The sequence below is a fragment of the Arachis stenosperma genome, chromosome 10 (assembly GCF_014773155.1).
Source record: "Arachis stenosperma cultivar V10309 chromosome 10, arast.V10309.gnm1.PFL2, whole genome shotgun sequence".
In the NCBI taxonomy this organism is placed as follows: domain Eukaryota; kingdom Viridiplantae; phylum Streptophyta; class Magnoliopsida; order Fabales; family Fabaceae; genus Arachis; species Arachis stenosperma.
In genome coordinates, this window is record NC_080386.1 from 33107086 (window position 1) to 33134889 (window position 27804).

The 27804-nt window shown below is 35.4% G+C and overlaps 3 protein-coding genes across 7 annotated transcripts; 2 read left to right on the forward strand and 1 right to left on the reverse strand.

Moving 5' to 3' along the window:
- Nucleotides 1-14597: 14597 nt before the first annotated feature.
- Nucleotides 14598-18329, forward strand: LOC130955438 (coronatine-insensitive protein 1-like). Its single transcript, XM_057882283.1, has 3 exons — nucleotides 14598-15470; nucleotides 16504-16975; nucleotides 17267-18329. Exons 1-3 carry the CDS (start codon nucleotides 14995-14997, stop codon nucleotides 18080-18082), a joined length of 1764 nt encoding a protein of 587 aa, XP_057738266.1. The 5' UTR covers nucleotides 14598-14994; the 3' UTR covers nucleotides 18083-18329.
- A 1360-nt stretch (nucleotides 18330-19689) lies between these two features.
- Nucleotides 19690-21517, reverse strand: LOC130955776 (pentatricopeptide repeat-containing protein At1g77170, mitochondrial). Its single transcript, XM_057882735.1, has one exon. The coding sequence runs from the start codon at nucleotides 21391-21393 to the stop codon at nucleotides 20041-20043; it is 1353 nt and encodes a 450-aa protein (XP_057738718.1). The 5' UTR covers nucleotides 21394-21517; the 3' UTR covers nucleotides 19690-20040.
- A 2346-nt stretch (nucleotides 21518-23863) lies between these two features.
- On the forward strand, nucleotides 23864-27249 carry LOC130955777 (protein phosphatase 1 regulatory inhibitor subunit PPP1R7 homolog). 5 transcript variants are annotated; one of them, XR_009076903.1, is made up of 8 exons: nucleotides 23864-23946; nucleotides 24106-24451; nucleotides 24571-24801; nucleotides 24889-25035; nucleotides 25168-25310; nucleotides 25406-25520; nucleotides 26704-26851; nucleotides 26944-27249. XR_009076903.1 is itself a non-coding variant. In XM_057882737.1 (7 exons), the coding sequence occupies exons 1-6, from the start codon at nucleotides 24158-24160 to the stop codon at nucleotides 26782-26784; spliced, it is 1011 nt and encodes a 336-aa protein (XP_057738720.1). In that variant the 5' UTR covers nucleotides 24062-24157; the 3' UTR covers nucleotides 26785-26817; nucleotides 26896-27249. The 5 variants fall into 5 exon arrangements, 3 of the variants coding, with proteins under 3 accessions (XP_057738720.1, XP_057738721.1, XP_057738719.1); XM_057882737.1 differs by lacking the exon at nucleotides 23864-23946 and having other exon boundaries at nucleotides 24062-24451; nucleotides 26704-26817; nucleotides 26896-27249; XM_057882738.1 differs by lacking the exon at nucleotides 23864-23946 and having other exon boundaries at nucleotides 24062-24451; nucleotides 26704-26817; nucleotides 26903-27249.
- The last annotated feature ends 555 nt before the right edge of the window (nucleotides 27250-27804 follow it).

Here is a 27804-nt window from a genome sequence, read left to right on the forward strand (position 1 = left end):
ACATAACATTCATTGCATTTTGCATTCTGCATTCTGCATAAAAAAAACACGCACGCGACGCGTCTGCGTCACAAGTGCGTTGGGAAGAAAATAAGATTGAACAGAGAGTCACGCGAGAGTGTGGCTGGAGGCGTGCCTTTGGCACAAATTGGTCCACGCGACCACATCGCTGACGCGTCCGCGTCATGTGGGAAAAATGCCTCCCACGCGTCCGCGTCACCCACGCGAACGCGTGCCTCAAAATCGACGTAAAAAGGGTGTATGGTCAAAAGTTAAGCTAGAATTGGGCTGGACTCGTGCTAGAAGCACAAGCCCTGCCACGCGTACGCGTGCCTCACGCGTCCACGCCGTTTTCAAATTTAGGCCATCCACGCGATCGCGTCACCCAAAGTTTTGGCAAAATAAGTTTTTCACCAGAGAGTTGCGCGGCTGCGAGGCTGTACTCGCGCTGAAGGCACGAATCACTTCATGTGAACGCGTGACCCACGCGTTCGCGTCACTTCATCGAAGCGCTATCCACGCGACCGCGTGCCCCACGCGCTCGCGTCGCTTGCGCCGCACAGCTTATCCAAAACAGCTAAATATCTTATCTTTTCTTCCCTAAATCTAAATCTTTTCTTTCCCTTCTTATTTCTTTCTTCCCCTTTCCTCCTTCTTCCTTCTTTCTTCTTCCTTCTTTCTCCTTTCTTTTTTTATTTTTATGCATTTTTATGTTGGTGTTGGAGCTTTATTTGGATTTTACTTTATTATAACTGAGCTTGTGGATATTATAAGGATTGGTTTGACAATTGATATTTTAAATTTGGATCTCATATATATTTGGATTTATTACTTTCATTCCTCTTTTAACTCACAATACTTGTAATCCACCTGTATTTGAGATTATCATTCACAATTGTCATCATACAAGTGCTCTTTAATCCAACTTATTTTAACAATTGATGCTTGACCTATGCTTCTCATGCCTTTACCTGCATGCTTTTACACATCTTGCATCTATTTGATTTAATATGCCTTGCTATATTTTCATTGATGTCCTAATTGCATGTAGTCGCGACCATGTATTTAAGACATTATCCCTTACCTTGGCATTGATTATCACTTGAACCTTCATCCTCCCGGTTCTAGCTATTTGAATTACATGTCCCTTTCCTTTCTCCCTTTTTTCAGGATGGCCACCAGGAATGGTAAAGAGAAAGACTCTACTAAGAGCACCAGGTGAGGAACCACAACCCCCGCCCACCTGTACAGCTTTGCATGCACCGAGGACGGTGCACTCTTTAAGTGTGGGGAGGTCGATACCGATCTCCGTGGGTTAGTACCTTCCTGTCTCAACACCAACGTTTAAATTAGTTGTTGCATTTGCATGTTTGTTTGATTTTGTGCATATATTACCATTACTTGGTTGAAGTAACATTTTCTTTTTCAAGAAAATTTTTATAGCATTTCACTAATTTGAATTAAACTTTTTGAAAAACTTGTTTGAAGAAATATTATATTGGAACATGGTTTAGAGCTCGAACACACAAAACCAGTGAGATTTTGAGCCTATTTGATTGGTTGCATTTTATCAACCAATATATTTTATTTTTGTGTGTTATTCTCTCTAAAATTGTAATCTTTATCTTGCTTAATTCTATATTTCCATTGTTTGATGTATACATGCACTTATATGATTGAGGCCTTGTTTCACTAAGCTTACATACCCATATGGCCTTACCCTTTCGTTATCCTTTGCAAACCAACTTGAGCCTATTTTACCCATTTGTTTTTTACTTTAGCTCATTACTAACTCTAAGCGGAAAATAATAATGTCCTTAATTTGAATCCTTGGTTAGCTTAGACTAGTAAAAGTGCTCATGATTTAAGTATGAGGAAGTTGGGTTTGAAAATATTTGGTTTGAGTAATTGGGTGTTGTATATTTTTGTGAAAATGTACAAAATAATAGTTGAACACATATTATTGCATTCAATACTTTTTTCATATGCATTGAGAAAAACAAGAGAAAAAAATATAATAATAGAAAAAAATAAAGAAAAGAAAAAAAAGAGTGAAAAAGAAAAGAAAAAGAGCAATTAATAAAAGGGGACAAAATGTCCCAAAGTAAGTGTTAGTATCAATGCATATGTGCTGTACTCAAATTTAGGATGCATGAATATGTGGAAAATACAGTTAATGGGAAGTTAGATTCTGCATTTTAATTAAATGGATTGTCTTAAGTTAGGAGGAAAGTTTAGGTTAATTAAGGATTCAGATTTTAGTCCACTTGACTAAATACAATCCTACCTTGACCCTAACCCCATTACAACCCTTAAAAGACCTCTTGATTTGTGTATTGGTGCATTAAATTTTTGTTGATTGTTAGATGAAGAGAAAGCCTTAGAAAGCAAGATTAGTAGAGAATTGAGAGAATCGAACCTTAAACACCTGAGTGATTAGATTGCATACACTTCCGGTGAGGGTTCGATGCTCGATTCCTTGTTCCCGGCTTTCATGAGCTATCTTCTTCTTGCAAGTTATTTGTAGTTCATTTTTATAATTTGAATTAGTGAAATCCAATTTATGTTTATCTTGGAGAGTTTGTTTACTTTTAACCGAGTAGGTAAAAGTATTTTGTATTTAGCTGCATTCATATAAATAGGTTGCATTTCATACATCCCACCATTTTGCCTTCACTCTTATAGCTTCTCTTGAGCTTAGCATGAGGACATGCTAATGTTTAAGTGTGAGAAGGTTGATAAACCACTATTTTATGGTTTATCTTGTGCTCAATTGAGTGGATTTTATCAATCTTTCATACACTTATTCATACTAATTGCATGAGTTTACGTTTTCCTTCCGGATTTTGTGCTATGATTGAAAACATGCTTCTTTGGACTTATATTTGCTAATATTAATCCTCTTTTATTACCATTAGATGCCGTGATATGTGTGTTAAGTGATTTCAGGGATTACAGGGCATGAATGGCTCAGAGGATGGAAAGGAAGCATTCAAAAGTGGAAGGAATACAAGAAGTTGAAGAAATTGCTAAGCTGTCTAGCCTGACCTCTTCGCACTCAAACGATCATAACTTGAGCTACAAAGATCCAAATGAGATGGTTTCAGTTGCGTTGGAAAGCTAACATCTGGGGCTTCAACGATATATAATTTGCCATAGTTGTTCTGAAGTTAGGCGACGCGAACGCATAGATGACGCGCCCGCATTGCATTTGCAAAATCTCAATCCACACAAACGCGTGGATGACGCCTCCGCGTCACTTTGCCGCGACCTGTACGAATCAGATTTCACAATCAACAATTTCTGGGATGTTTCTGACCCAGTTCTCGGCCCAGAAAACATAGATTAGAGGATATAAAGTGAGGAAATCCATTAATTCATCATCAGACATTCATAATACACACTTTTCATAGTTTAGATGTAGTTTTTAGAGAGAGAGGTTATCTCCTCTCTCTTAGGTTTTAGGATTAGGATCTCCTTTAGTCATTAGGATTATTTCTTCGTACCAAGTTCAATAATTTATGTTTCTCTTCTATTTTTGTTCACTCTGAAGCTTTTATTTGTACTTGATTTATGTTGCCCAATTGGCTTATAAACTTTTCCATGTTAGAATTGACATCTCCATTCAATTTAATTTGAGGTATTCGAGTTATTTATGATTTTAATTTAGCTTTCTATATTCTTGGTTTTGGTTGATTAATTGGTAACTCTTGAGTTGTCAAACTCAGCAGTGGTTGAAATTGGCAGATTCTAATTGATCTAGATCGCTCTAAAGCTAGTCTTCCCACAGGGATTGACTAGGACTTGAGGATCAAGCTAATTAGTCTACTTGACCTTCCTTTGTTTAATAAAGGATAACTAAGTGGGATTAAAACCTATTTCTCATCACATCTGATAAGGATAACTAGGATAGGAATTCCAATTCTAATACCTTGTCAAGAGTTTATTTTATTATTACTATTTTATTTTTCTTATCATTTAACATACTTGTTCCTTACTTTCAAAACCCCCAATTTACAAGACTCATAACCAATAATAAGAACATACCTCCCTGCAATTCCTTGAGAAGACAACCCGAGGTTTGAATACTTTGGTTATCAATTTATTTAGGGGTTTGTTACTTGTGACAACCAAAACATTTGTAAGAAAGGACTCTTGTTGGTTTAGAAGTTATACTTGCAATGGGAATTTATTCTGAATTCTAGACCATGCAAAAGTTCTCTCTTCACATACCAAGTAATACCTCAAGTGAGTAAAGGTCGATCCCACGAGGATTGATGGATCAAGCAATAATGATTGAATAATTTACTTAGTCAGACAATCACAAAAGAATGTTTCAGGGTCAAACGCATTAAACAGTACTCAGAGAGATTACGAAAGCAAACGGTAAACAGATTGTGAAAAGCATGTGAAAAATCAGTTAGGGGTTCAGAGATATTTATTTTTCCGAATTGATAATTCTTACCAACTACTTTAATCATGCAAGATTCAATTCATTGCAATTTTTAATTGATTAAACCCTAATTCCTTAGTGATTTAATCTCCTCTAACATAATCAACCGCCAATTCCTTGATCACTTAATTTAGATTAAAGGGTTAAGTCCAATTCTAGTTTATTAGCCACACAAACCCTAAATACCCAGAAATAAGGTGATTATATGTCACGTATCACGTTAAGTCCAAGTGATTAGAGAATTATGAGGAATTACTTTCAAGCTTTTATTCAAGTGAGTTAACTTTTCCAAGATTCAACAAGAATTCAAGTAGAAAAAGAGTTATCTTCTAATATACTCTAATTCCTAAAATGATGAACGAAAGTAATCTTTGAATTTAAATCAATACATTAATCAAAGTAGAATGACAATAGTGTTATTCCATAAAAATAAACAAAACTCCTTGATGTATGAGAATTTGCATCGGTTTGGATTTTTCAACTTAAAATAACTTTCGTTGCAAGTATAAACCAAACCGACAACCAACTTCCACCATCAAATTTTAATCTAAAGATGTCACAATCAATACAAAATAACTGAGATTTTTAGTTTTCGAGTCGTCTTTCCTAGGAGTTGCATTGAAATGTTCAATTATTGGCTATGGGGGATTTGGAAGTTTTAATTGCAAGAGGCAAGAAATTAAAATGGGAAGAAAGTAAATGAGCAAACAATAACTAAATATCAAAAGCAATCAAAGGCAATTAATCAAGGAAAAAGAAAATTCAAATGCTAAGAAACCTCTTGGCATGGATTGAGAGCTAATGTTACCTATCCTAGCCATTGATCACAAACACATGATGATTATGAAGAGTTAATCCTACTTAGTCAACTCTATTAATGGAAGACTTAGAGTTAATGGAAACCAAATCAACTAACTACTCTAATATATCAATCAAGAATGGACATCAATGACTCAAGGGTCACCAAAGTTCTCAATTCCAAGCCAAGAGTGAAGAAAAACTAGGCAAAAACTAAGCCAAGCATTTTATCAAACACTTGGTGTGAATGAAAATAAAATCATATTAAATTGCAATAATAATAAAATCTAAGGCTACCAAATACAAGAAAATAATAATAACAGCTTAATTAAATAACAATAAACATAAAAACATCAAATTGCATTAATTGAAATTAAAGTTAACAAGAGTGTTCATAAACTAAAATGACAAAAATGGGAAATTAACAAGAAGAACTAAGAGAATAAGGGTAATTAAACAAAGAAAAGTAAAAGAAACTACATTAAGACAAGAATTAAAGATGGAAATTAAAGAGAAATTAAACTAATATCCCTAAATTCTAGAGAGAAAGGGGAGCTTCTCTCTCTAGAATGGGCCTACTACATGAGACTAAGCTAAACCTAATCCCCCCCCCCCTCTTCATTCCTCTTCACTTTGGCTTGAAATAGCTTCAGAAATAAGTTGGACTAGGTTTTGGAGGCCCAGAATTCGCCCCCAGCGATTTGCAATTAATGAGCTCACGTGACAAGGGTCACGCATACGCACGGGTCACGTGTACACGTCACCTGGCGAAATTCATCCTCACGCATACGCGTCGTCATGAGCTCACACCTGAGCGTACGCACGGCTGCTAAATCTTTCAGACTCCATTTCTTCATGGTTTCTTCTCTTTTGCAAGCTCTTTTTCTCACTTCTTCAACTCATACTTGCCTTTGAAACCTGAAATTACTTAACAAATACATCAAGGCACTGAATGGGATTAAAGTGAATAAAATTTAGCAATTAAAAGGCCTTCAAAGCATGTTTTCACTTTCAAGCACAATTTAGGAAGAAATCATGAAACTATGCTATTTCAATGGATAAGTGTAAGAAAAGTTGATGAAATCTACCCAAATAGAGCAAATAAATATCATAAGTGGATTCATCACTCCTAACCTTTACAGAAGAGGTTTCGTTGCTTATGGCTCAAAGAAAACTAAGGTTCTAAAAGTGTGTAAAGTGCAAAATGAGGAAGAGAGAGGAGAAGAAAACCCGTAGGTCTGAATCTTTTCTCCATTTATATCTAACCTAATTGTATTATTGTTCCATGTATTATCTACATTTATACAATTTTTTAGAAATTGTTTACTGTTCCGTTTTAAATTTATAAGTTTATAAAAATGTAGATTTTCTGAAATTTAAACTAAAATACAAAAGTTGAATTTTTATTCTTATTCATTTTGATTTTTTTTGCTATTTTATTTGAATTCAAATGAGGATTTTTCTTTATTGATATTTATATTTTAAAATTAATATAGAATAAATAAACAATTGAATCAAGTTAATTGGATTTACTATAGATGTGCTGTGCAATAATAAAGTGCTATAATGGCTAATTCGAATTCAATATATTTGATTTATGTAGATATATTAAGCACTACTAATTCTATTTAATTCGATTTAGTATTAGAGGACCTAAATCGAATTCAATGAATTCGATTTATATAGATATATAAATGAAGACATACATGTAATGTTATTTGTTTTATGACTTTGGTATAATATTAGTATGTTTTTGATTTATGCATGTGTTTTACCCTAAAAAAATAATGATATTCAGTAATGATTTATATTTCTTTTACATAAATGTTATCATAAATAATTCTTTTATTTATAATTATATTAAAAAAATATCTATCTTGTGTCCTGAAATCTTGCGTCCTAAAAGTATATGTTAAATTTATAAATTAAGAAAGTTTTTATTGAATATATAAAAAATTAATTATCTTGCGTGTACGCTAAAATTAGCCACCAAAATCAGTCACCAGTATAAAATACATGTTAAAATATAAATATATATTGAAAATAAATTAAACCACACATGTATTTATATACAAATATATTGATGGCTAATTTTTAGTCGTTAATTTAGTATACAAATAATATCTTTAATAAAAAATTTAAGTTTGTAATGTATTTATTTTGTATTTTTTAAATAAAAATATTTAAAATTTTTTACTAATAATAAACTTGTTATGTGTTTTTAGGACATATATTAGCTAAATTCTTAAAAAAAATAATTATCTTAGATATATGTAAAAAATAATCAGATATACATATAAAATATCGGACGCGCTACACATCCATGTAACCATGTAACCAAGTTGGCCCAAGTCCAAATAGAGTCACGCACATTAATGACGAGTGAAAACACGCGCTCAAAAATCCTTCGTTACTTCGCGCTCATTACGAAAAAACGTTACTTCTTTCTCAACACAAAAATGCTCTTTCTCTTCGAATCTCTCTCAAAATCACTCAAACTTCAGTCACGTTCTCTGCTGGTGGACGAAATTGTGATCCATGTTCTTTTGTACTTGTATGAAATCATTATTATGGCATCGGTTGTTTTCACAACTCCGTTCAACTAACCAGCAAGTGTACTGGGTCGTCCAAGTAATAAACCTTACGTGAGTAAGGGTCGATCCCACAGAGATTGTTGGTATGAAGCAAGCTATGGTCACCTTGTAAATCTCAGTCAGGCAGATTAAATTTGTTTATGGTTTCGAAAATTAATAAGAAAATAGATGAAATAATAAAAGGGATAGAATACTTATGCAGATTCATTGGTGGGAATTTCAGATAAGCATATGGAGATGCTGTATGGCTCAAGGACGCCTGCTATCCTCCTGCTTCAACTCAATCCTTCTTACTCCTTTCCATGGCAAGCTGTGTATAGGGGTTCACCGTTCGACGATGGCTACTTTCAATCCTCTCGGGAAAATGGTCCTCTGCGGCTGTCACTCGCATGGCTAATCGTCTGGAGGCATCACCTGGCCGAAGGCTACATCCCATCCTCGCAGTGAAAACTACGCTCACGCGCTCTGTCACAGCACGGCTAATCACTGGTTGGTTCCCGCGCCTACTGGAATAGAATCCCTTGATTCTTTTGCGTTTGTCACTAACGCCCAGCACTTGCGAGTCTGAAGCACGTCACAGTCATTCATTACCGGAATCCTACTCGGAATACCACAGACAAGGTTAGACTTTCCGGATTCCCAGGATCCTACTCGGAATACCACAGACAAGGTTAGACTTTTCGGATCCTCATAAATGCCGCCATCTATCTAGCTTATACCACGAAGATTCTGTTGGGGAATCTAAGAGATACACATTCAAGCTCGGTTGCATGTAGAACGGAAGTGGTTGTCAATCACGCGCGTTCATAAGTGAGAATAATAATGAGGGTCATATAATCATCACATTCATCATGTTCTTGGGTACAAATGAATATCTTGGAATAAGAATAAGAGAGAATTGAATAAAAGAAAATAGAACTGCATTAATACTTGAGGTACAGCAGAGCTCCACACCCTTAATCTATGGTGTGCAGAAACTCCACCGTTGAAAATACATAAGTAAAAAGGTTCAGGCATGGCCGAATGGCCAGCCCCCATGTGGTCACAAGACCGAATGATCCAAGACATCTAATACAATAGTTAAATGTTCTATTTATAATAAACTAGCTCCTAGGGTTTACATGAGTAGGTAATTGATGCATAAATCCACTTCCGGGGCCCACTTGGTGTATGCTTGGGCTGAGCTTGATCAATCCACGAGCTGAGGCTTCTCTTGGAGTTGAACTCCGAGTTATGACGTGTTTTGGGCGTTCAACTCCGGATCATGACGTTTTTCTGGCGTTTAACTCCAGACAGCAGCATGAACTTGGCGTTCAACGCCAAGTTACGTCGTCAATTTCCGAATAAAGTATGGACTATTATATATTGCGGGAAAGCCCTGGATGTCTACTTTCCAACTCCATTGAGAGCGCGCCATTTGAAGTTCTGTAGCTCCAGAAAATCCATTTCGAGTGCAGGGAGGTCAGATTCCAACAGCATCAGCAGTCCTTTTGTCAGCCTTTTTCAGAGTTTTGCTCAAATCCCTCAATTTCAGTCAGAATTTACCTGAAATCACAGAAAAACACACAAACTCATAGTAAAGTCCAGAAATGTGAATTTAACATAAAAACTAATGAAAACATCCCTAAAAGTAGCTTGAACTTACTAAAAACTACCTAAAAACGATGCCAAAAAGCGTATAAATTATCCGCTCATCATCTGCGAAAACCACTACTGGAGAAGAATCGCGAGAAATTTGGCAAGGAACAACAAAAAACGAACGAAAACAGCAACAAAGATTCGCCTTGCTCCTCCTTCTCATTCTCCTCCTTCTTTTTTGTGTTCCTTCTTCTTCACGTGTTTTCTCCTTATCTTCATTCTTTTGTTGTTATTGCTGCTGTATTTTTTTTTCTTTTCCTCTTTCTCTCCCTGGTGAAGAAGCAGTAGAAGGTGAAGAGGAAGAATTTTAAATTATGCAGAACAGAAATGAACCAAAATAGCCAACTCTACTGAACCGAACATCATTCATGTGCTGAATAAAACATCATAAACATTTAATCATCAAAGAAAAATATTTCTACATGCACAAGGACTCAATTGAACACACTAACAATCAAGTAAATCAAAATGAGTAACTCCACTGAACTGAGCAACATTCATGTGCTGAATAAAATGTCATAAACATTCAATCATCAAAAATAGCATTTTTTCATGCAAAAGAAGTCAACTAAACACATAACAATCAGGTGAACCGAAATGACCAACACCACTGAACCGAACACAAATCATGTGCTGAATAAAATGTGATAAACATTCAATCAATAAAAAAATATTTCTGCATGCACAAGGACTCAACTGAATACATTAACAATCAAGTGAATCAAAATGAGCAACTCCACTTAACCGAGCAAAATGTTAGTGTCGTTGGTGAAGAAGCACAAGCAGAAGAAGAACCTATGTGCGCGAATTTGAAAGAAGAAGAAGGAGGAGGAAGAGGAGGAGAAATACTATTCTTGTTGGTTGAAAGTTGATCACCATTTATTCACCACATGAACATTGTTCGGTTCGGTGGCCTTTGTGATTTTGATTCACCAAATCAATGTTGTTCAGTTCGGTGGCCTCCTTTTACTTTATTCAGTGTTTAAGATTATTGTGATAGCATGCAGCAATCATTTCCTAACTGTCTAAACGTAATAACCTCATTCAATTGATTTGAAGTTGAATCATTCATTATTTTCATTCAGAAGTGTAGATCGAAGAAGAAAACGAAGAAGAAGAAGAACGATGGAGCTTATTACGTTGAATTCAATGCAGATCAATAATGAAAAATACAAGCAGAGAAGAAAAACGCGAACAGTGTAGAACGACGAATTTTATTAGGTTAAAGAAGAAGAAGAAGAAGAAGAAGAAGAAGAAGAAGAAGAACAAGAAGAAGAACAAGAACAAGAACAGAGAAGAAGAAGAAGAACGAAGACGCGAGAAGAGAACAAAGTTTACGTTATATGAGGTGCGTGTATAACAAACGCGTAAGGAAGTTGGGGAGGCGCGTCTGATTGAAATTACTTGGATAGTTGTAAACTTTTTGATAAAATATATATTATAAATAATTTTGTGATTAATTTTTGTTGTATAGATAGTATTTTGTTAAAAAATTTTACAAACATTGAGTTTCATTTTCTTTATCGAAATGCCAAGACTTGATTAAAAAAAAAAAAACTATTAGGTAAACAAGCTCCACTCATGGAGAGCTCTACAAATTAACCCTTGTTTAATGGGACGAATGAGTTCATCAGATTTCAAATGTACAAGTTGGTTAAATTCAAGACCCAAAAAAAAAAAGTTCGTTAAATTCAAAAAATAAATAGATAAGTGGATAAATTTGGGAACAATTTTTGCCGTTTCAGATTGTCTTTCGTCCTGGCTAAAGTTCCCCACCACCACCATCCCATCAGCACCACCACATACTGACCCCACCATTTTCCACTCTCTCCCAACTCAAAGCACAAACACCATTTTTGAGAAAAGGACAAATTAGTCCCTGACCTTTTAATCTTTGGACATTTTTGTCCCTGACCATTGAAAAATACATTTAAATCCCTGACGTTCTGAAAATCAGACGGATCAATCCCTCCGTCCATAACCCACCGTCAGACCCGTCGGAAAAGGCTGACCTGGCACCCCCTTTGCTTACCTGGCTCAACGGCGTTCCCACATGGCACATTAATGGGATGGAACTTTTGAAAACGGGACACATAAGTCCCTCTCACTCAAAACGACGTCGTTTTGAGTGCTGCCCTAATCCTAAAATTCATTTGGGTCGTTTTGTGCAAGATCAACCGCCGAAGCTGCTTTACCGTGGCTCATACTGCCAGTTTCCGCAGATGATTTTGGCTCCTCTGCCGGTTTATGCCATGTCTTTGGTGAAGGTGGTCTCTCTGCAACCTGCTGCTTGTCTACCTCTTGCACATTTCGCCGGTTATCACTGCGCCAATTCCTCCTTTGTGCCTGTGAATTAACTCTCTCAGCCTCTACCCTTTTTCTTTCCTCTCAGGTTTTTTGCCAGTCCATCGATCATAAGGAGCTGGAGCACCCTCATTTTTTTCCACATAGCATTCAGGAAGTTTCTTGGTCCTTGGAGTAGGATGTTCAGTCCTTTGGACAACACAATAGTTGAATTCAAGTTTAAACCATGAAGATAGCTGAATTGTACATAGAGAAAGGAGCCAAAGTCAATTCCTATTTGAATGCTCAACCCCCACATCCAAATTGTTGATCACAACATCATCAACCCCTCGTTCCTTCAGAACCTGAGGAAACAATCAGATACGTTATCAAGCTAAAAGCATGGATGAAGTGGAGAAAAATCTGTTGTAATGACTGGCAGCACATGATACATTTGAATTCTAACTGAATGCAGGAAATAAATAAATGAAACAACTTACCAGTTCTCTTGGATGGGCACCACCAAATAAAGCATTCCTGAATATTTGCATCAGATGTTCCATTATTAGAGAAGAAGCCCATGAATAAATAAGCAAATAAACTAGCTGAAAGTATTCCATATTGTTTCAATTGAGCATTAAAAGTATTGAAAAGGTGAAATAGTACTATTTCACAAAGTTCAACATGGTAATTCCTTTGTATGAGCTTTTAAGTTAAACAAGAATGGAAGTAAGACCCCTTCAAGTAAAATTCACATTGTACTCCCAAACTATCACGTATACCACATAACATTGGATGAACAACCCAAAATTAATTACAGACACAAAAAAAAAAAAAAAATTAACTACCTGAAGTCTCTTATCATAGGTAGTTTTGTAACAGTGGTCGGTATTTTGTATTTATAAGAGTTGAGCTATGTGTATGTAAGCATAAGAAGAAGTATAAAACATCAGTGGTTTCTCTTCCCACAATATTAAACATATATTAAGCCACACAATAGCTTATTGGCTTATAGCAGAAGCACTAGAACGAGAAGTAGATTGTTCTCCCAAGAGTTCACTAATATTGTAATTTATAAGGGTAAACAAAGAATTTAGTGAGTAGTGCCAAATCTTTCTACAGATTTCTTCTTTCGCTGCTATCACACAAAACCAAAACAAGTCATGCATGTTAAACGGGTAAAGTCAATATGAAGATTTCTACTTATACTTGTTTGACTTCACTAAACTTTAAGATTGATTGTCCCAATATATCATGGTTTGTATGGTTGTCTCACATGTGAAGGTCAGTATAGTACCCACCACATCTTTTCTTTTGGATATAAGTCATATAACCATTCTCTTTTCCCTTTAAGTAAGTAAGTTTTCAAGATAAAACCATTAGTGTGCACACCCCTAATCCCATTAGCAGAGAGGTTACTTCCATTAATAGATCAGCATAGGCCAACGCGGCCTTATCATTGAGCAAAGGCTTTTATATAGGGAATGAACAAAACCAAAGCTTTTATATTATCAAAATTGGGCATATAACATGAGTACATGACTGTGATTCATTGCACTAACAAGATCTGTGCCTACCAAATAAACTAATCAATATAATGGCTACACTATTGAGTTATTTCATCACCTCATTATTTATTCAGTTAATGAATCCCATCAAATCTTTCATACTCAAACAAGTGCTCCATGCAATGTTCCATGATTGCATTTAAACATGTATTCTATGTTGATTTATAAAGCACAAGAGGCATCTTAGGGTTCCAAATGCAGCCAGATATGAGCCTTAGGTATACCACCAACCAAAATAAACTGAAGACTTATATGTTTAAGCAAATAGATCCTGAGTTATTTAATTCAGGAGAGATCATGAAAACTTTGCCAAATATTAAAACCCAAATCATTTTCAAATTTTAAAATCAAATGACAGCAATGCTCATTCAATCAAAAGCCGGTAAAGACTAAAAAAATTGTCTATAAACAAGTTTTTGCTATGTTTTGGAGACAACACAATGTGCAGATAGATAATCCAAACAGTTAATTTCCTAACTCATTCACACTAATGCAACTAGCCTCTCTCTTTCAGTGTTTCCCTCCAGGTGATGCTCAAGGAGCTGTGAGCGAGGCTTCAGATTCAGCTTCGGGCGTTGTCCTGCCTCCTTACCATTCCCAGTTCCATCAAAGACAGGTTTCGTGGAATTGCCTTGGCCATGCACCTGATTACCAATTTCAACAAAGGCTAGAATCATTAACAAACCAATATCCCTATCAAGAAGCCAATAAAAACCAACTAAGTTGAACATGAATAAACACCTGCCCATGATCCGGATAAGAAGGTTCCGAGCTCTCAGATGCCTTTGCTCTCGGCAACAACTTCACCTGCCCATAAATTTTAGGATTAGGATTTAGGGCAGCACTCAAAACGACGTCGTTTTGAGTGAGAGGGACTTATGTGTCCTGTTTTCAAAAGTTCCATCCCACTAACGTGCCACGTGGGAACGCCGTTGAGCCAGGTAAGCAAAGGGGTGCCAGGTCAGCCTTTTCCAACGGGTCTAACGGTGGGTTATGGACGGAGGGATTGATCCGTCTGATTTTCAGGAACGTCAGGGATTTAAATGTATTTTCTAATGGTCAGGGACAAAAATGTCCAAAGATTAAAAGATCAGGGACTAATTTGTCATTTTCTCAAAAAAAAGTTCGTTAAATTCAAAAAATAAATAGATAAGTGGATAAATTTGGGAACAATTTTTGCCGTTTCAGATTGTCTTTCGTCCTGCTAGAGTTCCCCACCACCACCACCACATACTGACCCCACCATTTTCCACTCTCTCCCAACTCAAAGCACAAACACACTCATCAAATCACCATCATCATCAACAACAAAATTTCTTTTCTCTTTCTCTTTCTCTTTCCCTCTTTACATTCACTTAACCCAGAAAACACTACCCTTTCTCCGTTTCCCCCTCTTCACCTTCTAAATTAGTAACCATTTTCTTTAGCTTCCCTTTCGATCCAAAACACTCAAATCAATCGTCACCATCCGATTCCTTTCACCACAGAAATATCAACCGTCCCCGCCATGTCCAAACACATCCAATTCTCACTCTTCACACTTCAACCCTCTTCTAACACACTCACCCTGACACCATAGTCTTTTCTGACTTCTCTTTTTTTAAGAAAAAAATAATAATAAAAAAGTTCTCCAATTTTTGGAGACTCTCAACCGATCTCGATGGAGGACAGGAGCGTGAGGAGGACGCGCCAGGTGGACGTGGTGATGGACTGCGTGATTCCGTACATCGATGACCCGAAAGACCGCGACGCCGTGTCTCAGGTGTGTCGGCGGTGGTACGAGCTCGATTCCATGACACGTAAGCACGTCACCATCGCGCTATGCTACACCACCACGCCGGACCGCCTCAGGCGGCGGTTCCCTCACCTGGAGTCTCTGAAGCTGAAGGGGAAGCCTAGGGCGGCGATGTTCAACCTCATACCGGAGGATTGGGGCGGTCACGTGACGCCTTGGGTGACGGAGATCTCGCAGCACTTTGGATGCCTCAGGAGCCTCCATTTCCGGCGCATGATTGTTAAGGACTCCGATCTTGAGGTTCTTGCTAAGTCACGTGGTCACGTGCTTCAAGCTCTGAAGCTTGATAAGTGTTCTGGTTTCTCCACAGATGGCCTTTTCTTTGTTGGCAGGTTTTGCAGGTATGCTTCCACGTTTCAGTTTCGCATATTACTGTAGCATGATAATTTTCAAGGTTTAAGCGCAAAAAAAGTAAAAAAAATGAAAAATAAAAAAATAAAAGAAGAAGAAGAAGAGAAAAGAAAAGAAAGAAAGTGTTTTACATAACTTATTTATGAGGATGATGATTTGATATGTGTAATGAATATTCAATAATATATCATATTAATTAATCTAGGCTTATCATTATCATGATTTTTAATTAAAAAAAAAATCAATATTGATGTTGCTTATTTGCATGATATAACTTGGTTAGTTTTGGTTGTGAATTATAAGGTTGTTAGATGAATGAACATGCTTAAAGTAGTGAGTTGACTTGAGAATTGCGATCATTACTAATTGGCAAATTGGCATGTTCATGTTGTTCCTACGTGAGTGTGTGTTTAGGGTAACTTTGTTTGGTTGTTTAGTTGGAGGATTCTGGTGGGGAGTGGTTAATGATTCTAATAAGTAACTGATAGCCGCTACCTATGCGATTGATGGAAGTGTTTTGGGGTGTTTCAGTCATTTTTCTGTTAGTACTTTCCATTATACATGTATTGCAAGTCTTGTCTGATTTTTCATGAATTTTCTATGATGAAAGTAGCAGCACCCCGTGTTGTGCCTCAACTATCTAATGCAGCTTTCTACATTATCTATTATGGTTTATAGGTGTATTCATTGTGTGGCAGACATGGCAACTCTAGTTTCATTTTAGTCCTGGTGTCAAGTGAATTCTTTTGTAACTTATATGATAATCTTCCATAATATTTAGTGATTGGAGCGTTAAACTGAAATAGCTTGTTCATGCTGGTAGAGCTTCAATCCTTCGAAAACATTTTTAAAGTTTAATTGATTGATTGATAATTGATGGGATAATAAGTAGGATGAATTTCTTATATCCATCAACTAAACATCTATTGACCAATTTTTGAAAGAGTTTTCGGCTGATATCATTTGAAATGTATGCCTGCAGAATTTGAGTGCATCTCTAAATTTAAATTTTGCATTTGGCAGGAATTTAAGAGTCTTGTTTTTGGAGGAAAGCACAATTGTTGAGAAAGATGGTGAATGGTTGCATGAGCTTGCTTTAAATAATACGGTTCTTGAGTCACTCAATTTTTACTTGACGGAAATTGCGGCTGTAGGAATTCAGGACCTTGAACTTATAGCCAAAAATTGCCCCAACTTAGTCTCCGTGAAAGTTACTGATTCCGAAATCTTGGATCTTGTGAACTTCTTTCGCTATGCTACTTCTCTAGAAGAATTTTGTGGAGGTGCCTATACTGAGGAACCAGATAGGTACAATGCTGTAACATTACCAGCCAGGTTATGCCGATTGGGTTTGACAAATATTGAAAGCAATGAGTTGCCAATGGTGTTTGTTTATGCATCCATGCTAAAAAAGTTGGACCTCATGTATGCAATGCTGGATACAGAGGATCATTGCAAGTTAATTGAAAAGTGCCCCAATTTGGAAGTCCTCGAGGTAAATTCCAGAATGCTTGTTCTTTGAAAAGCTCATAATTTACCTGTCTACTTCTCTAATGTTTACATGTGTATCGTGCATAATTACATATGTATGCTCCCCGAGCAATCATTAATATTTTTGCATATATTGATTTGAAATTGCCACATCTACCAAAGGAAACTTGAAAACTATAAGACAAATCAATTTATACGGTTTAGAGCTTAAGACATTACATTATTTTGAACAAATAGAGCTTCATTTAAAATATTTCCTTTGGTCTTTAAAATTGATATCTTTGCTTATGAACAGTCAAGAAATGTAATTGGAGATAGAGGATTGGAGGTTCTTGCTCGCTGTTGTACAAAGTTAAAAAGGCTTAGGATTGATAGAGGTGATGATGATCAAGGAATGGAAGATGAAGATGGTGTTGTTTCCCATAGAGGATTAACTGCTTTGGCACAGGGATGTCCAAAACTCGAATATTTGGCTGTTTATGTATCTGACATCACAAATGCATGTTTGGAACAGATTGGGACTCACTTGAGAAACCTTTGTGATTTTCGCCTTGTCCTGCTTGATCATGAAGCAGAAATAACCGATTTGCCACTTGACAACGGAGTAAGGACTTTACTTATGGGTTGTAACAAGCTTAGAAGATTTGCTCTTTATCTCCGACCCGGGGGCTTGACCGACCAAGGTCTTGGCTACATTGGGCAATACAGCCAAAATGTAAGATGGATGCTACTTGGCTATGTTGGACAGTCCGATGCAGGGCTTTTGGAATTCTCTAAGGGCTGTCCGAATCTCCAGAAACTCGAAATGAGAGGCTGTTCCTTTTTTGGTGAGCGTGCACTAGCCATTGCTGCAATGCGCCTGGCTTCTCTTAGGTACTTGTGGGTGCAAGGCTATGGTGCCTCTTCTTCTGGACGCGATCTTTTGGCTATGGCTCGCCCCTTTTGGAATATCGAGTTGATTCCTTCTAGACATGTGGCGGTAAATAATAATCCGGAAATGCCAGTAATCATTGAGCATCCGGCTCACATTCTTGCATATTACTCTCTTGCGGGGCAAAGAGATGATTTTCCGGATAGCGTTGTACCTTTGGAATCCACGGTATGTGCATAAACCTTTTCTCACTCATCTTTCCCCTTTCCAAGTTTGGCTTGTAACAACTTGCTCTATTTGTAGTATCAGGGGTTTTCATTTTTCACTGCAGTTCCTAGACAATAGTCTTTCAGTAAGGTTGTCTTCTTTCTTGTAATTTTGAAACTCTTCTGCCGTTCTACTGTTCTACCAACTCAGTAATTCGGTTCCCTCTTAGCTGACGATGCTCAATTTTGTGAATAAGATGATGCAAGAGTTAATTTTTCCATTTGAACTCTTAATCAGACCTTTAATTTAATCTAATAAATAGCATACAAGATGTTAGTATGTTAGTATGTTACCAATGTATGATTTGGTTGACTATCTTGGATTTTGATTGGATACACAGAATATTCCGGCCAATAAGAATGAGACAAAAAGCTAGAATTTTCTACGAAAATTTGGCAACTGAAACAATTATATAACGACGAAAGTTTTTACATCACGTCTATAATAAGTTCAAATCATAGTTCAAATGATTGAAATTTTGAATACGTTAATATTTTCTAATGAGAAGAGACCACTCATAGGACACTTATTTTTACGAGATCTACAATAAAACTAATCATGTTTTATTTTTTTTTATTTTTGGGTCAGAGAATATGTTCTAATTAAAATAGGTAATTTTTTAATTTAAACTATGAGAAGTTTGGTTTCAAAAAAAAAAAAAAAAAACTCAACACATTAAACTTAAAGGTAAATGTTATTATAATAGAAAACTAAGGAAACAAACAAATAAAATAGAAACTAAAGTACTCAACAAAGGGCTACCATAGTGAGTTTAAATTGAATACTTTTGACTTATAAAACACACAAGAAAAAAATGATGAAATCTCGTGAGCTTTTAATTTTTCAAATGTATTTTTTTATAGATGCTAATTTTTTTTATATGAAAAAAATATTGGTATTTTTGTTGAAAATAGAATTATTTGGTGTAATTTCATTTGGGTGGATTTTGTAGGTGGAGAGTCAACATGCAAGATGCGTGTTGCAATATAAAGGGTGCGTGTTGAACATTTGTTTTTGCACTTTCACAATACTGTAATACACTTTAAATATCAATATTAAGCTAAAACATCATCTTCATCACCATATTAAAAATAATTTCTGCATTTTTCGTTTGTGGGATGGAACACTTTCATAGTTTCATAATTTTCTTTGGTGGAATAGAATCAAGTGAAGAATGAAGATATTTATTAAATTTAAAGAAGAATGTGTATTTTTTTGCTTAAAAAAAAAAGGTAATCTTTACTCTTCATCAACACTGTACTCTTCTTTATCTTCACTCTTCACTCTTCACCGTAGCATTACCTCTTCTTCATCTTCACTCTTCACTCTTCACCGTAGCATTACCTGACACTTACATATCGATGATAAATTGATAATCGGACTAGTGACCATCTTTTACCCTAAAATCCAAACATCAGTTCGTTCTCAATTTATCATCAGCAACCTTTGATATTTCTTATTCTTCGTGAGCACTGCTATTGGCTAGCTTGGCTTCTTGCATAATAAAGTCTCTTTTCCCTTTCTTTTTATCCATAATAAAGTGAATGTATTTTTTCTTCACACATTACAGATTGGGCAAATCTCTATCTTTCTCAGTCCTCAGTTACAAATCCAAAATTTAATTTCTGACTTCTTAAAATAAAAAGCTTATCAATTCTGTAATGAACAACAGACAAATTATATAACAAAGTTTCCCTCCTTCCTAAATAAGCTATCTATCCTAAATTCATTCTTCGCCTGGCCTTAAGCTCCTAACACAACAAATACTCGTCAATGCTATGGTACTATCTTTGGTTTCGAGCATATCCCCAGAAATTAAGAAAAAAAAAATCATAAGAAGAAAGGGCAAAATTTCAAGTCATGAACCATACAAAACAAAAGTTGAAGTGACCGAAAAATTCCCAATGCCAAATTAATTTATTGTTGAATCCTCAATTTGAATTTGTTGTGAGGCTATAACCAGGAACCTTAGCAAGCTTTCCTTCTTTCATGAAAGATCTTATTCTCTCCACCTCCTTCCACAATCCATGATTTGCATAGATATTGCACAATACCACATAAGCACCATCATTCCAAGGTTCCAATTCTTGCAAATGCTTAGCTACCCATTCTGCCATATCCACATTCCCATGTTTTTCACATGCACCCATCAAACACCCCCATACTATAGAATTTGGCTTCATAGGCATCTCCTCCACCATTTTTCTAGCCTCATCAAGCAATCCTGCTCGACCCAACAGGTCTACCATGCATCCATAGTGTTGCATTTGGGGTGTTATTCCATAAACATTCTTCATCATATCAAAATAGTATCTTCCCTCTTGAACTGTCCCACCATGCACGCAAGCACTGAGTACTCCAATAAAAGTCACATAATTCGGATTTACTCCTGCCTTTATCATACACCAGAAGCAATCTAGTGCTTCCTTAACATGTCCATGCATCCCATATCCTACGATCATGGATGTCCATGACGAAACATTTCGATCCTCCATTGATGCAAAAATTCTATATGCCAAGTCCATCCGGCCACACTTTCCATACATGTCAATCAGCGAATTCAACAACAAAATATCTGTCTTCTCCGAATCCTTAGCCTGTAAAACACATTTGTGCAGCTGGATTGCCAAATTCAAGTCACCAATGCTCCCACAAGCTGATGACGAGCTAACCATGGTGACACCGTCTGGCACAAACCCATGTCTCCTCATATTGATAAACATGTCTATTGCATCCTGGGCAAGCCCAGCCTGCGAAAGGCCACCTATTATGGCATTCCAAGAACCAAGCTTCGGTTGAGGATTTTCATCAAACACCTTACGTGCACTTCCAAATTCACCAGCTTTACAATACAAACCCAAGAACCCTGTTTCACAATACTCGTTGGATTGCAAACCAAGCTTCACGGCAACAGAATGCAGCTGCTTTCCAAGCTCAACAGCAAAACACTGACACACAGCCTTAAGAACAATGGGCATGGTATAATGATCGGGCAAAACCCCTGCTCGAAGCATTGCAACATGGATGTGAAGTGCCTTGCGTGGAGCATCTAATCTAACATAGGCCCTGATGATATTGTTCCAATTAAAAGGTGCAGGATTTGATTCGAGAAAGTGGGTTGTTAATACATGGGCATATAGTTGGTTCAGTTGACGTATCCCACTACAATTAGATAGCTGGGTAGCTACCAATGCTACAACATCGTTTTCGTGTTTTGTTGTTGCAGAAAAACAACGAGAAATGAAAGCAAAAATGGAACCTTTGAGATGGAACAACCTTGGCATTACAGCATTAGCCAAGTTTGAATCCAAATCATAAGATATGTAGTTTTGTATAGTTTTGTTTTTCCTCTGTAAGCTGTGGTGCACAAACCTCAGGCTTCTTACACAGTTCCGAAACTCTTCCGCCTTCCAGTAGTAAAAGGGTCAAATGAATGGCATAGTTACAGCGGCCTTGTGGCAACCACAAACTAAGAAAAATAAGTTAGGTCCATATCTTAAAACTTTTTTATTTTGTTTTAAATAAATTACTATATAATTTTAAGTTTTTAACCATCTTTTTATTAAATTTTTCACTGAAATAAAATAAAAAATATAATTATTTTTTAAAATTTAATTTTTTAATTTTAATTTTTTAAATACGATTTTTTTTATTTAAAACAAATTCGTCGGGTCAGGCGAACTCTATAAAAGATATAAAGTTTGTCGGGAGTACGGCAAACTCGTTCTAACTCCAAATAAAAAAATTATATTTAAAAATTAAAATTAAAAAAATAATTATTTTTTATTTTATTTTAGAGAAAAATCCTCTACTTATTTGATATTTATATAAATAAAAATATCATATATTTATATAATTTTAGAATAATTATTTAGAATAAAAAAAAATTAACAAGAAAGACAATTTTATATATCAAGAGAGAATATATATATATATATATATATATATATATATATATATATATATAAAGAATAAAACTTTACATTCAAGTCATAATTCTAATGAAATTCAACTAAGTATTTTAAATTCATACGTGCACATTTTAGTTCAAATTTATGTACGTAGGTTCTTTTTTTTGTGTCTTCTTTTTTTTTTCTTTTTCGTTATCGTTATCAGCAACAACACCAATATTTTTTGCTAACATCTTTATTGGTTCTTATTTTCTCTAGTGCCATTATTATATAATTTCGGTTCATTTCTTAGTTTATTTGAGGTTCATTTGAATTCAGAAATAAATCCAACATATTTTTGTTGATAATTGAATTTTTTAATGTTTTGTTCAAATCTAAACTAATTTTGGTTCATTTGTAAATTAATTGAGGTTCACTTGATGCTGCTGTTAACTATTAACCAAATCTTTTATTCCTTAAAAAATTTCAATTCATTTCTTAGTTTAATTTAGGTTCATTTGGTTTCATTTTGTTTGAATTTGCTAAACTTATTCATACGTAGTTGTTTAGTTAGTTTTTGTTCAAATCTAAACTAATTTCGGTTTATTTATAAATTAATTGAGGTTCACTTGATCAAATTTTTTGTCCTTTAAGAAATTTCGATTCATTTCTTAGTTTAATTTAAGTTCGTTTGGTTTCGTTTCGCTTGAATTTGCTGAACTTGTTCATGTGTAGTTGTTTAGTTAGTTTTTGTTTAAATCTAAACTAATTTCAGTTCATTTGTGAATTAACTGAGGTTCACTTGATGCTGCTGTTAAATATTGACCAAATTTTTTATTCCTTAAGAAATTTCAATTCATTTCTTAGTTTAATTTAGGTTCATTTGGTTTTGTTTCGTTTGAATTTACTGAACTTGTTCATATGTAGTTGTTTAGTTAGTTTTTGTTCAAATCTAAACTAATTTCGGTTTATTTATAAATTAATTGAGATTCACTTGATGTTGTTGTTAAGTATTGATCATATTTTTTGTTCTTTAAGAAATTTCGATTTATTTCTTAGTTTAATTTAAGTTCATTTGGTTTTGTTTCGCTTGAATTTGCTGAACTTGTTCATGTGTAGTTGTTTAGTTAGTTTTTGTTTAAATCTAAACTAATTTTGGTTCATTTGTGAATTAACTGAGGTTTACTTGATGCTGCTATTAAATATTGACCAAATTTTTTATTCCTTAAGAAATTTTAGTTCATTTCTTTGTTTAATTTAGGTTCATTTGGTTTCGTTTTATTTGAATTTCTCCTCCTTATCTTTCGCTTCTTTGCTTCTTCTTTTTTATCTTTTTTTTTTAATTTTATTTTTTCAAAATTCTTCTTGATTTACTCTCTTGAGAAGAATAAAACCAAGAAAAAGAAACGCGAAAAAGAAAGAGGAGGAACACGAAAAAGAAGGAATAGAAATTCAAAGAAAGAAGAGGAGAAACGCAAAGAATAAGGAGGACGAAGAAAGAAATGCGAAAGGATTTATGTAATTGAAGTGTGTATTCACGCTCCACTAATGAAACTGATTTTTGTTAAATTTATACTAATTTAACTGAATTTATTTATCAAAAAGACTTGAACGTGTAAAAGGAGTCCAAAAAATGATTAGACAAGCTCATCTATTTTTGTTTAAATCGCAAGTTATACAAACTAAGTTTAATTAATCAACTTTTAAATGAGTTGTGATTTTATACTCTACCTATTTTTGTTTTAATCGCAAGTTATATTTTTTTTGGTTAAGTGGATTGGATAACTCTCAATTTTAGGTACAATATATATATTTACACACTCCTCATATGTTTATTAATTTTTTCTCCTCGATTATAGTTAGTAGAAGTTGAGTCCGGGACCTTTGAGATGGGGAGGAGATGGAATGTGTGTGAGCTAAGGATCATTCAATCAGTTTGTGTAAAAGGTATGCTTACTATCGAAAGGCCAGTTTCTGGGCTTGGAAAAAATATTATTGGGCTGGACATAACGGCCGAATACTCTGACTTCCTCTTTTCTGTTCGTCAATTAAAAACAAAACAATGTTCTTGACAAAAAATAATTAAATAAAAAAACAATGTTTTAGTTGAGCGTAAGCTGCAGTAAGAGGGCTGAAAATATTCGTGGCCGAGAAAAGAATGGCGGACGAAACATCGTCGGAGGTGGAAGCATCATCGGCCGGAAGGGATGGGGAGGAAGGGGATCCTTCAGCGACGGTGCTGGATCTCACGAGCTGCCAGATGCACGACCTCGACTCGGTCGAGTTACCCCCTAACCTGACCGAGTTGGACCTCACAGCGAATCGTTTGTCGTCGTTGGACCCTCGCATTGGGAACCTCTCTCATCTCAAGAAGCTCTCTTTTCGTCAGAATCTCATCACAGACGACGCCGTTTTGCCCCTTTCTTCCTGGAACGCTCTCTCCGATCTCCAGGTACTCTCTCTCTCTCTCTCTCTCCATTTAGGGTGAAATTGGGCGTCAACTTAACCTAATTGAGTTTGGCGTGTAAATTTACGTGGAATTGGAATAATCGGGTGTGGTGCAATACGTAGGAGCTTGTGCTGCGGGATAATCAATTGAGGAAGATTCCTGATATGAAGATATTTAAGAGCCTTTTGGTTTTCGATGTTTCCTTCAACGAAATCAACTCTCTTCATGGCTTGTCCGCTGTCTCCAACACCCTCAAGGAGCTCTATGTCTCGAAGAATGAAGTTCCTAAGATTGAAGAGATTGATCACTTCCTTGACTTGCAGATTCTTGAACTCGGTTCCAACAAGTTGCGGGTTAGTTAGTTACTTAGTTGGTTCGTGGCATGTACTTGAACTGTGCTGTGATTGATTGATTGATTTTGATTTCGATTTTTGGTTCAGGTGATGGAGAATCTGCAGAACTTGACGAATTTGCAGGAGCTGTGGCTTGGCCGGAATCGGATTAAAGTTGTAAACCTATGTGGTCTCAAATCCATCAAGAAGCTTAGTTTGCAAAGCAATCGCCTCACTTCGATGGCAGGATTCGAGGTATTGCATCAAGCAAAATTTTTTAGTTTAGCGAAGAGTCATTACTCAAACTGAAACTTGTTTATGACACGTTTTCTTTTCCTCATTGTTTTAATTTGAAGTTAATATCTTTGGATCGTGTTTTGGATTTAGGGTTGCGTAGCGTTAGAAGAACTATACCTGAGCCATAATGGTATCACAAAAATGGAAGGCTTGTCTTCTCTGGTCAACCTTCGGGTTTTAGATGTATCATCAAATAAGCTAACCTCTGTGGATGACATTCAGAACCTCACAAAGTATGTATATACCTTCATTTTTTACACAATATAATCCTTGGTAGTTGCTAGCCTTCTGTTCTTAATTTTATTGCTCCTTTTAATCTACTATACAGATTAGAAGATTTGTGGCTGAATGACAACCAAATAGATTCGCTTGAAGGGATTGCTGGGGCTGTTGCTGGTTCAAAAGAAAAGCTTACCACTCTCTACCTAGAAAATAACCCATGTGTATGGTTTAGTATTTCAGCCTTACAAGTTTTGGTGGAAATTGGGTCTGCCTTTTTTTTGTCACAGTTGTCTTATCTATACTTTCAACAACTTCGAATTATGTTTTAAAATTTATATTTTTAGAATTTTTATATAGTTATACTTACTCGTATATAAATATAAATTCCTGCAATAAATGAATAACTGTCATTGCTCCTCTCGTTTAAGAATTATGTTTTTCTCTTAAATTTATATTAATTACATATATTGTGTTATAGCATATCATGTCGCTAGAACTGAAAGTGAGTCAAGCTAGCTCGAACTCGACTCGTTAACAGCTCAAGAAGCTGAGCTTGTGGGCCGAAATTGAGCTTGAATTTGAGCTCATATATTAAATGAGCCGAATTTGAGCTTGGGTAAGCTCAACTCACTGGCTCGATTATATATGCATATAAAGTTATAACTATATATTACTTGTTATAATTATTTATATTAATACATATATTATGTATTTTATACTTTTAATTTATAATTATAATATATAATTTCAAACATACAACTATAACATTCATGTTTGTTAAATATATGAAGGTGTATTGTTTTTAATGTTTGTCATATCTGAATTGTAATATCTTTATTTATTTTATTGTAGGTTGAATGGATAACAGGTCTAATTAAATTATTTATGATAAAAGAAAGCAACATATTTATATATTAATGTTTTGCTAACAAATTTGTTAGTCATCTTTTATATATGATTTTGATAGAGCACATAAATTATAATTGATAGATATACCATATATATAATTGATAGATTATGAATGAGTCGAGTCGTGAGCCAAGCTTAATTTTCATCAGTCGAGCTTGGCTTGGTCTGACGTGACTCAGCTCGGATCACTTCTAGCCCTACATGTCGGATAGTTTCTGAACATTGTCATATATTCGTATGTCTATGGCATATCCATATCGCTTGTCAGTGTCCATGTTTCATAGGTTGCTCTTCTATGTGAATATGGTTTTTCCTTTCCCAATACAATGTATCATCTCTTTACTTTTTCCACACGCACATACTCACATCCCCAGCTCAATTGTAGATTCTGAGTAATGCTTTCCTTATTATCACTATTTATCCTTTTTTCCCCTTCGCAGTTAAATGAACTATATAACTATTTATGTAAGAACTAATCCTTCCGTTGTTATGCAGGCTAAGACACCCAACTATACTGCCATCCTGAGGGAGATCTTCCCCAACATCCAACAAATTGATTCTGAAATATTCTCTTAGAAGTTTTTTGGCTTTAAGCTTTTTCGGAAATTGGTAGCCTTTAAACTTTGTCGCTTCACATTCATTTGTAAGTTATATATATTCAATGAATGGTTAATAGCTGCATTTTAGATTGCAGATTTTGTTGATATCTTTGATGCCTTTCTGTCATGCATGCAGATCCTGGTTTGAAAGATTGATGATTTGGCTGTGTCCACCTGAAGAGCATATGCTTTACAGTCATTGGACAAGTTTATGTGGGATTACTATTGTTTACTACTTACGAGTAAAATGAACATGCTTGTTATATGTTTCTTGTTTTGCGGAACACTTTTGTTTTATCATGTTTATGTAGCAGACAATTTTTTGAGTAACGTTTTCTTTTGCTGTGTTAATGTTATATCGAGCTACCTCACCTTATAAACAGGAGGATGTAATTTAATGATCGTCTTTCAGATTCATTGAAAATTATCCATAGCAAGTAAATATTTGTCTTCTGTAGTATCCATTCAGCATACTAGTATTATATCATATATGCAGACAATTATTACATGTTTAATTTATGCTAGTTAGATTTTGGTTGGCAAATTCTAATTCTTTTAAGGAACTTGGAAGTGTCATCGGCAAAACTCGTAATAGCTTGAATGGTTCTACTGATTCCATTGACCAGATGTTCAACAGGTTGAGGGAAATGCTTGAAGCTGAGACTTGCCGAACCATTGAACGAGAAACTTTTTAAGTCTTCCTCTATCATAGCAGAAACATTAACGAAACTAACAATGGCCCTTTGGATCTTTCTTGTACTGATGATTATATAATCTCCAAGTACTGATCTTGTTCTTCAAGAAAAGGTTCAATCCTAGTTACTGAAACTTTATGTCATCCTTCTCCATGAGTTCAAAACTCTGTTAAATGGGTCACCGTCCACCTCTCCAAAACCTTCAATTCCATAATGAGGCACTTGTAAGGTCATTTTCCTTAGTATTGCAGATCATATCATCATATCAAAAGAAAATCTTGTCATCATGTGCTTTGAATAAC

Coding starts and splice junctions, on each gene's coding strand:
- LOC130955438 (XM_057882283.1), top strand. CDS start 14,995: ATGGAGGACAGGAGCGTGAGGAGGACGCGCCAGGTGGACGTGGTGATG. Junction 15,471..16,503: donor TTTGTTGGCAGGTTTTGCAG/GTATGCTTCCAC, acceptor TGCATTTGGCAG/GAATTTAAGAGTCTTGTTTT. Junction 16,976..17,266: donor CCAATTTGGAAGTCCTCGAG/GTAAATTCCAGA, acceptor GCTTATGAACAG/TCAAGAAATGTAATTGGAGA.
- LOC130955776 (XM_057882735.1), bottom strand. CDS start 21,393: ATGCCAAGGTTGTTCCATCTCAAAGGTTCCATTTTTGCTTTCATTTCT.
- LOC130955777 (XM_057882737.1), top strand. CDS start 24,158: ATGGCGGACGAAACATCGTCGGAGGTGGAAGCATCATCGGCCGGAAGG. Junction 24,452..24,570: donor ACGCTCTCTCCGATCTCCAG/GTACTCTCTCTC, acceptor TGCAATACGTAG/GAGCTTGTGCTGCGGGATAA. Junction 25,521..26,703: donor ACCTAGAAAATAACCCATGT/GTATGGTTTAGT, acceptor GTTGTTATGCAG/GCTAAGACACCCAACTATAC.